Source organism: Rhineura floridana, chromosome 1 (genome assembly GCF_030035675.1).
Source record: "Rhineura floridana isolate rRhiFlo1 chromosome 1, rRhiFlo1.hap2, whole genome shotgun sequence".
NCBI lineage: Eukaryota > Metazoa > Chordata > Lepidosauria > Squamata > Rhineuridae > Rhineura > Rhineura floridana.
The window spans coordinates 35,744,459-35,758,027 of record NC_084480.1 but is presented as its reverse complement, the minus strand read 5'-3'; the positions used below and the strand labels follow the sequence as shown (position 1 = coordinate 35,758,027).

The following is a 13,569-nucleotide window of genomic DNA, read 5'->3' as shown; positions in this document are numbered from 1 at the left end:
TTCGGAACTGGGCGCATTGTCTTCTGCTCGCCATCTTTGTGTCTTTCACAAGGACTCTGTTGTGCCGAAAACTGATCCTTCCGTCCCAAGGTCAATTCAGTTTTCCACTGCAACCAGGACATTGTTATTCCTTCATTTTGTCCGAATCCTACCCATCCTCTCGAGAAGGCTTGGCATTCGTTGGATGTCCGGAGGGCTCTCAAGACCTACCTGTCCAGGACCCAGGAGATTTGACGAACCGAGTCTTTGTTTGTATCCTTTCATCCAAGGTCTACGGGGCATAAAGTAGCTAATTCCTCCTTATCCCGCTGGTTGCGTGCATGTATTACTTTAGCTTATGAGTCTCTTAAGCTTCCGGTTCCAGCTAGTATAATAGCTCATTCCAGTAGGTCAGCGGCCACTACGGCTGCTTTTGCTACCAACGCTCCTGTTGCTGATATTTGCAGAGCTGCTGTTTGGTCTACCCACACTCGTTTATAAGGCATTATAAAATAGACCGTTATGCCTCTGCTGATGCCTCTTTTGGCAGGCGAGTGTTGCAACAGGTTCTTAATGATGATTAGGATGTGGGTGGTCCCTCCCTGTTATGGGTTGCTTTGGTACATCCCGCATGATGGCATTTCTCCTATGGAAAATGGACCATTGGTCTCACCTGAAGGGTGATTTTCATAGGAGCAATGCCATCACGACCCTCCCAGTTGGAGGAAATTTGGATGCCTAGTTGGAGGATACCTAGATTTCTTTTCTAGAGTTTTTATATATTCCTGTTACGCTATTTTATTACATTCACTAGTGAAGTCGAGACTGCTATTAATGTTATATCACTATGTTAGAGTCATGTTATTCTGAATACTGTTATTGTATTATGTCTTTGCTGGTAAGCCAGTTGGCCCTTTTTCCTGCACTTTTAGATGTCTCTCTGGACTCGCTGCGAATGAACTGGAGAGTGGGAGGGGCCTGACGCCCCTAGTCTTGACTTCAGAAACATTCTTGCCTTCGGACGATAGGTCGAGCTATAACCCGCATGATGGCATTCCTCCTATGAAAATCACCCTTCAGGTGAGACCAATGGTTCATTTTGCTATATAAGCATGGTTGACATCTTAATTTTCGGTATGGGACTGATTGAGTCATGTGCAAAACTACAATTGCTCACATTCCACTTGGTAGAGAGGAAAACTTGCAAGTTCAGAATCCTGAGTTGGAACTGCTGCCTGTGTTGCACAAATGCATGTAAGGAAATGACCAAAATGTGACTGACAAGACTAATGTCTCATGGCATTTCTCAAATATTAGTAACACACACAGAAGTGATAATTTTCTGACCTACTGATACTTTAATCATGCAGTTGAGAAGTTGGCCAGAAGTGGCCTTCAAAGAGTAGCCTGCAGAAGCCAACTAACTTCCTACTACCTCAGATAGAGAGAGGCTAGGGGCAACTAGATGATACTGAGTTACAGCCCCATAGCAGAAGATATCTTCCTCCTAAACTCCCATCTCTCTTACTGTGGAAGGCTGCTCCCAAGAAACCAACTTCTCAAAGGTCATTTCCCATAAGTGCCTGCTCTCTCTCTGTGTTGCCTGTTTAAAGTATATGAACCATTTGAGTGTCTGGGCATCAGTTCTTACTCATATTGGTTGCTGGCTTTTTATGTTGCCTGATAGGCGCATTCAGATAGTTAACATTCTAGGTTTGATCAGGCAAACCACTATTTCCAGTGCTCTTGTCAGTTTGTGGCCTGAACAGGTACTGGATTTTGTACATGCATTCCCTGTACAATTCTTCTGAAAAAATATCCCTCCCACTCCTTGGTTTTGATGCCACATTAGCAGCATGCTGCAGCATAATCCCATATTTTCAGCTGCTGTTTTAAGCCTAGCACTCAAGGTGACATCAAGCTTAGTAGGTGGCAAAAGACTTGAGGTACAATGTTTAACTTGACTAACTTTAAAAAGTATGCCTTCAACCCGTTTCTGAAAAATCTTTTTAAGTTATGGAATCCTCTCTCTTCTCTTTTCCCCTCCACTATAGCAGCTAAAATCTTACCTAACTTTATGTTCCCTTCTTGGCAGAAATGGCAGTGCTGGAAGAACATCCCGTATTCAATCCTGCAATAAAAGTTGCAAACCAACCAAGTGAAAAGAAAAAGGTTCCTGTCCCTCCTGAAACAGATGGTGCTTTGAATTTGAATGTGCTTGAAAAATCTCAGGCTCCTCCCGAGCAACAAAAAAGTATGGAGCAGTTTGTTTAAAATGGCATAAAACCTTTATGGAGAATTCTTTAGATTAGATTCCTTGCACAGGAGTACAAGGAGAAGACTACCTAAAATGGTATTATATGGATTTCATAGTTAACAAGCTTTCTAACTTGCTTCCATTAACATCTGTGGTGCCTGATGTTATTTAGCCTGCTATAGGTTTACTATCTTGAATATTGAGGAGGGTTCTGAAGCACTTTCCCTTATGACTCAGCCTCAGAACACAATGTTGCTTTCCATGTCACATGCTCCTGAAAGACAAAAAACACGGGATTCAGACAGTTGACTCTTTCTTGGGAGGGCATTTTGTGTATGCTTTCATGTTGTAATAGTCCATGTGAATCCCACATTCAAGTTATGAAAAAGCCAGCACATCATTAGCTCTTAATTCCCACGGCTGGGTAATAGCAGCACATGATCAGATAGGACCTGACTTCATTCCAGCAAGATTGGCGTCTTGCTTTGCTTAGAATTTTAGACCCTGAATACTCCGTCAGCAGCTTTTAATATAAGTAATAGACCTGGGTTTTCATAAATGTGATGAATATGACAGAATTCTACAATTCGTATTCATCTGGATTATGCACGTCTTGCAGAACGTGGCATCCCTTCATTAATGGGATTATTAAGAAGTGGCGCTGGAAACTATAACTGTGTTTTTATGTTCAGGCACAGTGAATTAACTGTGCTCTGTCCCACAAGTACAAGCCAGGTACCTGACTTCCCCATACCCTTCCCCTTGGACTTGGTGAAACCCTGTTGTAGGCATATGTTTAGAGGCTTACCAGAGGACAGCATATAAATTGTACTGCAGTAAGACCTGTGTTGTGTCTGAAGTAATCACTATTCAACAGACAGCACAATAATCAAATAGAGTCTTGGAATTCGCTGTGCGTATACATGAATCAATGCTGCTGCCTCACATAGTTCTGTTATTAAATCAGTTCTGTTTTAATTCTAGTAATGGCTTATGTGTAGTTGTGCAAAATAATGTTATATTTGTTCTTTATGCTGCTGCTGTTAGTGAAAAAGAGAGAACCTCAAGACATAAGGAATTTTGATTATACTGCTCGAAGCTGGACTGGGAAATCTCCCAAACAGTTTTTGATTGACTGGTGCAGAAAACATTATCCCAAATGTCCAAATCCTTCTTTTGAAAAAGTTCCAGCAGGAAGATATTGGAAATGTAGGTATGTACTGCTACTGATGATAACTTTTCTGTTGATTTTGCTTAATAGTTTTCATTCCTTTATTTATTTTATTATACTTGTATACCACCCCATAGCCGAAGCTCTCTGGGCGATTTACAGTAACTAAAAACATTAAAACAAATACAATTTAAAACAGATCTTATAAAAACAATTTAAAACACAATTTAAAAATTTAAATAGTATAAAACACATGCGAAAATGCCGGGGAGAAGAGGAAAGTCTTGACCTGGCGCCGAAAAGATAACAGTGTTGGTGCCAGGCGCACCTCGTCAACAAGATCATTCCATAATTTGGGGGCCACCACTGAGAAGGCCCTCTCCCTTGCTGCTATCCTTTCACATTTATTTTAATATAATTATGCTTGGATGCTCTGATTTTAAACTAACTGACTTGCAATATATATTTGAAATGCACATAAAATATCCACCATAAGGGATGGACTGGATACTTTGCAATTCTGGTCTCATTCATCCACGCAATCAGTCTGAATAAGACTGCTGTGGTTTTTCCAGTTGGAGGAATTGAGGCAGAGACAGATTTGCTTGAGGCTATAGTGAACCCATAGAGGAAGGCAATGGTAAACCACCTCTGAATAACACTTACCATGAAAACCATATTCATAGGGTTGCCATAAGTTGGAATTGACTTGAAGGCAGTCCATTTTTTCCATAGTGAACCCATAGTGGTACTACATCTTTGCATATGCCTCTTTGTTAAAGGTGAACCTGAACGGTTTCTCACATTCCCCAGTAAATGTACTGCCTTCAAGTCGATTCCAACTTATGGCAACCCTATGGAAAGGGTTTTCATGAGGCCGAGAGGCAGTGACTGGCCCAAGGTCACCCAGTGAGCTTCATGGCTATGTGGAGATTCGAACCCTGGTCTCCCAGGTCGTAGTCCAACACCTTAACCACTACACCACCCTGGCTCTCTCTGTATGTCCTATGATAGTTACAAAATAATGTTACAGTGGAGAGTGCTCCTGTTAGGGCTCCAGGTGCTCTATTCTCTTCACCCTCCTCTCAGTTTTCATTTTTATTCCTACCCACCCGCAATCAGTCAGCATTCTGTATGATACTCTGTCTCATGCTCTACACTCACATGAGTAGTTTGGGGTTTTTTTTTCTCCTTTAGGGTTCAGTGGGGTCGACACACATGTGCCCTATCCTGGGTACATTAAATTATTTAATGTTCTCCTTTGATATCTATGGGCAGCTATCTCTTCTGTTCCTGGGGACACTGAAAAATACTTCTTGATTCACGCTGTGGAGCTTACGTATCCAGATGAGATTGTACTTTTGGCCAATATAAAGTTTCAGTTCCAGCTGCTCCATTCTATTCCCCCTCCCACCTAATTGTCAGGGTTTCCCCCCTCTCTCACTCTCAAATTTTCATGCCACTGAGTTATTATGGGATTGTTTGGAGGTTTCCCCTCCCCTTAGTTTTTTTTCCTTCAGATTTTTTTTGTATTTTACATACTTCGGGGTTATTTTGAGTTTGCCAGTGCTCAGGTATTTTTTAATTGAGGTGTGTGTTAAAACACAACAAAGCAAGTACAGTTCTGTGCAACTGTTAGCTAAGAAAGCTGTTTGAGCAAGTACAGGGATATTTGGAGTATAAAGTGTTTTTTGGAGGGGTTGGTGTCTTTTTAGATTTGTAATAGCTCTGTGATATCAGTAATGACCCCAAATTTGTAGAAGGCTTAAAATCAGATCTTGAAGCTGAAAGCCATCTTTTTATTTAAAATAGGTATGACTGCTTAATGACTAAAGTGACTATAAATTTTGATTCAACTTTTTAAGGGTGAGAGTTACCAAGTCAGCTGATGATACAATGGCAGCGTGTCCAACAATCCTTACAGAGGATAGCATGCAGGCTCAACATCTGGCTGCTACGTTAGCACTTTACCAATTAACCAAAGGACAGGTGAGGTTTTATATATATGAACCTATAACCGTCAGCCCTTAGAAGCAGATAGATCTGAAAGGTTTCTAAGCTGTGGTGGTTCAGATTATTCCAGTTGCTGCAGCCGATGAAGTGGATAAAGCCCATGAACAGTATAGTTCATTGTCTTACCTAGCTAGCTAGTTTTAGTTTGTCAGAAGAAACTGACTGACTCCAGACTATATTTAATGCCTCCTTAAAGCAAATGAAGTCATACTGAGACTTAAAAACAAACAAACCCATGTCAGATCCTGCAGATGCTTAAAAATTTAGACCAGTCTCAAGTCTGCCATACATGATCAACTTAAGTAGTGATATCCCTTCCCATTTCATATAGGAGAGTTTAAAATACTTTGATAACTGGTGCTAGTTACTAATGCTGTGTCTCTGGAGAAGCTCCGCTCTAGTCAGTGCTACAGCAACAGAGTGAGGATTAGAGCTTTGCCAGAACCAAATAAATGTGCAGTTCTCTCTGTTCAAATGGGCTTTGGACTTCTATTTCTAATTATTATTTGGAAAGACAGCAGTTGAGGCTGTCGTTCTTACTGACAAAAAGGGAAGAGTTCAAGCTTATGTTCAAGCACATGTTCAAGCTTATGATTTTGAGGCTGCTGTCGGGCAGGGAGGGGAGCACTCATTACTTGAAAGGGATGCACAATCCTTCTGGGCTTGAAAGTGGCATCGCTATTGAAAAATAGCCTCTACAGCATTTAAATCAATACGATATTGGAGCTGCATTCCTATACATACCTACAGTATAGGAAGCTGCCTTATACTGAAACAGACCATTGGTCCATCTAGCTCAGTATTGTCTACACTGACTGGCAGTGGCTCTTCAGAGTTTCAGACGGAAACCTGCAAGTAGGTTCCATTGAACATAGTGGGACTTAACTGCTGAGAAAACATACACAGGATTGCCCTCTAAATATGCTCTCCCTGGTTAAAGTTTTGCTTTTGTCTCTTCCGCAGTCAGTCCATCAGTTACTTCCTCCTACATACAGGGAAGTTTGGTTAGAATGGAGTGACACTGAAAAGAAAAAGGAAGAAGAAAACAAGATGGAAAGCAACAAGCCCCGCGACCAATTCATTGCTAAACTGTTAAACAAACTGAAACAGCAACAGCCCCAAGAACAGTTGGAAAGCAAACCCAAAATATTAGAAGATGCAGAAGACTCTTGGGAAAACTTAGTTTCTGAAGAGGACTTTAGTGGGCTCTCTCTTGAGAGCCCAGTTGCAGATGATTTGGAACCTGCAAGAACCCTTTTTAAAAAGCTACAGAGTACACCTAGGTACCAGAGGCTTTTAAAGGAGAGAGAGCAGTTACCAGTGTTCAAATATCGACATTCCATTGTAGAAACTCTTAAAAAGCACCGAGTTGTGGTTGTTGCTGGTGAAACAGGCAGTGGCAAAAGTACGCAAGTTCCACATTTTTTGTTAGAGGACTTGCTGCAAAGTGAACGAAATTTGAATAAATGCAATATTGTTTGCACCCAACCCCGAAGGATCTCAGCAGTGAGTTTGGCGACGAGAGTCTGCGAAGAGCTAGGCTGTCAAAGTGGACCTGGAGGAAGAGTAAGATGTTTTGGGGGTCATGGGTACTGATTAAGGCCTTTCCAAATAATTAGCTTATAATGGAACCTGTTCACGCTTGGTGCTCATAGAGATTTCAAGTAAGACAACTAACTCAAGTTGAATCAAGTCTCATAATGACTGGTCTATCTCTGTGCTGTTCATACTCTAATGTTCTTTATTAGTTATTAGTCCTGCATAGATAAATTTTTGCATATTCCTTAAGAAAGCAGCACCAGAAGTAACTAGTTAGGAATCTCTGGTTGGCAGAGTGGACCAAGAATTGCATCCTACCGTAAAACCATCTTGCATTGGCTATTTAGTGTTTAAACAGACTGCGCAAATCAGCAAGTGCTGCTTTTTTGTCAAATAGGTAGAATATATTAATCATTTTTAAACTAGATCTAGGGCTGTGACCTTCCATTCTAAAACCCTTTGTATGCTAATCTCTCTTTTTCCACCTTTTAAGAATTCCTTATGTGGCTATCAAATCCGTATGGAATCCCGAACAGGCGAGGCCACCAGATTGCTTTACTGTACGACAGGAGTCCTTCTTCGGAAGCTGCAAGAAGATGTTCTTCTTTCTAACGTGTCTCACGTTATAGTAGATGAGGTTAATAGCACATTCATGGTTACTTGTGGGAGGCTGGGCCTGTGCAAAGCAACGTACTTTATAGAAAATCCTTGTTTCTGCCTCATTCATTAACTCATTTTCCCTACTATTTTCTCAAGGTTCATGAAAGGAGTGTTCAATCAGATTTCTTGCTAATTATCCTAAGAGAGATCTTGCACAAGCGTGCAGACCTGCATCTTATTTTGATGAGTGCCACCGTAGATAGTGAGAAATTCTCCAGCTATTTCACTCACTGTCCCATACTAAGAATTTCAGGAAGAAGTTATCATGTAGAGGTAATTTTGTACTTGCATTCATATATTTGGGTTGATGTTAAAATCCAGTTCTGTCTACTCTTGCAGGAAGAGACTATCATCTTGAGCCCTTATTTGAAAGGACTCTTTAAAAAAACGTATAAGGATCCTGTGGCCATTGATTCTTACAGAATCACATATCTCTATTTATTCCTGCAAAGACATTTCATAGAATGCTTTCAAGTTATAGCTAAACTAAGAAATTAATTTGTTTTTTTGCTGTTTGAGCCCATGTTTCGAGAGGAGAAAGTACTCAACATGAGCTACCACAATGTTTTTTTATATATTGCATGGTTTCACACAGGGCCATCATGTGAAGGTTGTTTGGGTTTTTTTTCCACATGACAAGTGCTCTGTGCAGCCCTGGAAGATATTGAGCAGCTCATTGTGTGTATCTCATTCCATTGGATAGAGTTTCTGTGCCATTACCAAATGTTCCTGAATATGGCTTCCGATGAGATGGGAGCATTCCGATTAAGTCACCCTCAGCGTTGTAGTAGTCATGCAAGGACTGCTTCTGGCAATTTCTGCATGATTGTTCTAATAGATATTTTATTTTAACATTTTCTGCCCTGCTTGATTAGCCTAAAACTAGGTACACACTACGTAACAGAACATCAGTGCTACACTATAAAATAGAACTGGCTACAAACTTGCTGTAAAAAGCTGATGGCCTTATGTAAAAACCAGTGGTGTTTAATACTGCAGCAGAGAACTTTAAAGCCCTCCTGTATAAGAAGGTTTGCATAAGATTTTAAAAAGCTCATGCAGGGAGTCAGCCAGATGGGCTTCCTTTTGCCCAGGAACTGGGGGGAATTCCAAAATCAGAATGCCACAGTGAGGAAATGCCTAGCCATTCAGGCCTCTCAAGACAAGGGAACACACAACAGTCTCTGACAGATCTTAAAACAGAAAGGGAGAACGTACAGAAGAAGGCTCTCCTTAAAAACCTTTTCTTAAATGTTGAGTTGTATCTGCTGTGAATCAATGTTGAGTGCATAGAAGCAATATATAAATACATTTGACTTGACTTAAAATAATCTGGCCTTGAGTCATGTAAGGTTGTAAAAGTCCTTGCCAGTTCAGTAAACTGGACCCAGAAACAAAATGACGACAGAACAGCCCTGATATCCTTATACTAGGCAAGCTTGCTTCTGTTTGACCTGATAACGTGAGAATGGTAGCTGAACAACCTGGCCCTTCAAATCTTCCTCAGGTGTTCTGTGGCTGCCAGCACAACATGACAAAGGAGCCTTGTGCGAAAGTAAAAATAACTTTTTTTCCAGATGAGCTTTATAGGTACTTATCAAAGCAAAAAAGTTAGTCACTTTCTTTCATGATACTCGGAAACATGCTCAGATTTGTTTAAAATAATATTCAAAATTTGGTTCATTTTACACAACTCTAGGTTTTCCATGTTGAAGACGTGATAGAGGAAACTGGTTTTGTTCTGGAGAAGGATTCTGAATATTGTCAGAAATTTTTGGAAGAAGAGGAGGAAATAACAATAAATGTTACTAACAAGGGAGGTGGGATTACAAAATACCAGGTGAGATGTTTTATCTCCAGGTGGTCCAGCTAATGAAACTACAGCACCTATCCTTTAGAGAGATCATCTGGTTTCCTTTCAGGAACAGTAGTTCAGTTTTGTGGTATCGCACTGAAAACCTTATGAGGAACAGTTTGAAAGTAGATTTGAAGCCTGTGTTTTTACAGGTTTATTGGATCCTTGTTATGTAGAAGCTGAGTGTATATGAAGATCATATCACTTCATTTGTATCCAATACTCCTTTTAAAGGGCATCACACATGAGGTTCTTATCCTTATGAAGAGCGTGTGAGAAAGGTTAGCATAAGTGATTGGCCCAAGGTCACAGAGTGAGCTTCATGGTTCAGCAGGGATTTGAATCTGGTTTTTTGAAGTCCAACTCCAAAATTCTATGCACTATTCAATACTGGCTCTCCCAATAGGCCCTTCTAAAGAAGGATCTGTTGGGACTTACACAGTCCCATCGTGCCTGTGGACTGACATGTTGGTCCTTTGTGCATTGTGGAAGCCAAGGCAGATCACACGAAAGGTCTCTTGTCTCTTGAGTTATAAAATGGAGGACAGTGTTTTTTGGGAGTCACGAAGATCAGGTTCTGAAAAAGCTGAAGAAGAGCCAATTTGTGTTTTTTCAAATTGAGACTGTCCTACCTCCCAAGCAGAGCATATTTAGTATAAAAAACATGGTTGAATGTGGTTATCTCATCGTGACACATTTAAATGTTTTTTTCTTTTTATAATATTTAATTTTGAGAATTGCATTATTTTATTGATGTATGTATTGCTATATTCGTGTTTTTGTAAGCCGCCTTGAGGCCCTTTTGGCCATAAGGCGGGGTATAAATTTAATAAATAATAATAATAATAAGAGTTAAACATACACACACACACAAAATGGGAGAAGATGCAATTTGACATACCACAAATATTTTTAACTAACACCCTTGTACCTGGCATTGCTCGGGAATTCTGAGAAACCAGAAAATCAGTGCAGTTTTGAATAGTGCTGTCTGCCATCTTTATGAAAAACGCATAAAAAAACAACTCCTTGATCTCCAGAACCATCATTTGGTTACGATATCGTAAGAGGTGTCCAGGGACATAGAGAATAAACATCTTTCCAAAATGCATAGTAGATTATTAAATATTTCATTTTAACATTAATTATAGTGTCTATGTTTTTCTAGGGGTTTTTTGTCATCTGTTACAATATTTCAAAAGTAAATACTTAAATATAAATACTTATTTTAATGGAGATGATGTGAACTGATACCTATTTTGTTACAACACTTCACAGCTTATATCTCCAGTGTTCTTCCCATTTTTAGGAACATGTCCCCGTTCAGGCTTCAGCAAGTATTGATTTAGGCCCTTACTACCAAAAATTTAGCAGTCGAACTCGCCAAGCCATTTTCTATATGAATCCCTACAAGATAAACTTTGATCTGATCTTGGAATTGCTTGCATTTCTGGGTATGTCTTTTTGTTTTTCATTTTTTATAAAACAGTTGGAAACTCACAGACCAAAGTATTTCTAAATACAATATACTAATGCTACAATCCAATTCACCAGGGTTGGGGGAACCTTTGGACCAAATGCGGTCTACTAGACTTCTGTCTGGCCCTCAGGACTCTCTGCAGGTCACACCCCCTCACTGGCCAAGCAACATGCCCTCCTTGAGGATGCTTGCCTGGCTGAAATGTATTCTTGAACTGTCGTAATGCCTTTTCTTGCCTGGATGGAGAGATGGGTGGGTGGGTTTGCAATGCAGGAATATAGCTTACTGTGCAAAAGTAAGAACCGCAACCATTACTCCACCAACTTAGAGGCTCTTGTTAAGCACTTAGTGCAGGGGTGAGGAAACTTTTTGGCTCCATGGGCCAGATCCTTAGCTGGTGGGCATGGTTTGGGGAAAATGGCCTCAGGGGCTAAATGGGCCCTCCCTGAAGAGCCATGATAGGCACAGAGGCAAGAGGTTCCTCACCCCCAGCTTAGGGGTTCTTACAATTAAGTAATACAAACTCTATTAAATAAAAATAAATAAAAATGTTTGCCTCTGGTCCCACTCACCGCTAACATGTGGCCCCCAGACTGGAAAAGGTCCTTTACCCCTGCTACGCACTTATCTGGCCATAAGTCTCATTAAACTCAGCATGATTTATTTCTGAGAAAATATACCGATGATTGTGCTGCATATGTTGTTGAGTTGCTTGTTTGCTTTCTTTCATGGCTGAACAGTGGGAATATTGTCTTTTTATGTGTGGGTCTCTAACCATGGGGTTTTTCATTTTTTTTAAAGACACTTTTTACTCTGTTCTGTGATCTGCTTCCTTTTTTGTCCCTTGACAGACAGAACTCCCCAGTTCAAAAATGTAGAAGGAGCTGTCTTGATTTTTCTACCAGGCCTTGCTCATATCCAGCAGTTGCATGATCTCATTTCAACAGACAGAAGGTTTAATCTAAGGGAGAGGTAAACTAATAATTCTTGAAAAACTAATTATCAGTTTGTATGGGAAATATGTACTATGTTTGTAATTTTAATAAAATCATGAAAGGCTGAAAAATCCTTGCTCGCTGAAAATCTGACCTTTGTTTAGTGGAGAAATTTTTGAGCTCTATACAGCTCAGGACCCAGAATGCCCTCTCCAAAGAAGGCAATCTAAAGATCCCATTACTATCGTTTACGTGCTGGGCAAAAAATTGCTATTTTTCTCTGGCTTTTAAGAACTGCTAATGTAACCATTCTTTAACTTGAAACGTTTTGATTTTACCATCTGTTGCTGCTTTAGTTTGTATGCTTTATCCTATTATTTATTATTGTACTTTTTGTTTCTTACTACTCCGTTAGCAATCCTGGGAACCTAAATCTACATTGAAGGTGCAAGATATGTAAATAAAGAAATAATGTATAAAATGTGTTTCTTTTTCCACACACACCCTGAGCTGATTGTGGTACAACTGCAATCTAACAGCAGAGAATCATGTGGCACTTTGTAGACTAACAGATTTATTATGTCATAAACGTTCAAAGTGGGCTCTTCTGCATTAAACCTTATGCCACAATACATCTGTTAGCCTTTTAAGGTGCCATAAGGCAACTCTTGTTTTTGCTGCAGCAAACTACCCCTCTGGGATTTGATGCATTCAAGATTTCCTAATTACTAGAAAAGTCTGGGGCATGCTCACTTGGAACATGAAGTGTACCTCATGACAAGAGCCTGTCCTCTAGCATAGAAAAAGCAAAAGCAAAGGCTGTAATTTAGTAACAGAGCACATGCTTTGCATGCAGAAGGTCCTTTGGCACTTCCAGTTAAACAACAGACCTCTGGTACCAGGACTTGGAAAGATAACGGAGGGATGCTTTGTGAGTAGACAGTACTGGATGAGATGAGCCAATGGTGTGACTTGGTATGTCAGCTTCATTCGCTGGGGGAAGGGACAGGTAGCCGGTACAGAAAGAGATCGAAGCCTGGAAATACGGCAAGCCATACATGCATGGGATTTTCCCTTCCCAATCTTTAAAAGGGGAGTGGTGAGGCAACAAATCTATCAGCGTTTTGCAGAATTCAAGCTGTATCTTCTAATACATAATGTATATTAGAATGCAATACACATTATTATTAATGTAACTTGCCTCAAGACTTAGTGTTAAGAGGGGCTGGAAGTCCAAATAAATTAACATAATAGGATTGTTTACTTTTTATGTATATGCATGTCATCTCGAAATAAATACAACAATATTTTATTTATTTAAAACATTTATATTCCGCTTCATTGATTTTTTAAAAAATACTGTACTTTCTTTCAGACACCAGTTAATAGCACTGCATTCTGTTTTGTCCAGTCAAGACCAAGCAGCTGCATTTACATTGTCCCCTCTTGGTATTAGAAAGGTATATTTTATATGTCTTTACACGTAAGTGATGTCTATCTCACTCTGCATCCCAATTTGGATGTTTCATCCAGTCTTTATTGCCATACATGCTGCTTCAAAAATGAGAAAAAATGTTTTTCATATCTGCTAGAACATGATTGACTCTGCTGAATTGTACATGCTTTTGAAGTGTCCCCAACTGATCCTTTTCTAAAAAAGAAATAATAATATTGATTCCA

General features: G+C 39.9%; 1 protein-coding gene across 1 annotated transcript in view; it reads left to right on the top strand.

Moving 5' to 3' along the window:
- DHX29 (DExH-box helicase 29) overlaps positions 1 to 13,569 on the top strand; it is a 45,831-nt gene that overhangs the window by 15,679 nt on the left and 16,583 nt on the right. Inside the window, exons 8-17 of the mRNA XM_061617943.1 lie at positions 2,075 to 2,233; positions 3,284 to 3,449; positions 5,273 to 5,396; positions 6,384 to 6,986; positions 7,453 to 7,596; positions 7,716 to 7,892; positions 9,319 to 9,459; positions 10,784 to 10,928; positions 11,806 to 11,926; positions 13,265 to 13,349. Coding sequence (XP_061473927.1) covers positions 2,075 to 2,233; positions 3,284 to 3,449; positions 5,273 to 5,396; positions 6,384 to 6,986; positions 7,453 to 7,596; positions 7,716 to 7,892; positions 9,319 to 9,459; positions 10,784 to 10,928; positions 11,806 to 11,926; positions 13,265 to 13,349 — 1,865 coding nt within the window. The remainder of the gene's footprint in view (positions 1 to 2,074; positions 2,234 to 3,283; positions 3,450 to 5,272; positions 5,397 to 6,383; positions 6,987 to 7,452; positions 7,597 to 7,715; positions 7,893 to 9,318; positions 9,460 to 10,783; positions 10,929 to 11,805; positions 11,927 to 13,264; positions 13,350 to 13,569) is intronic.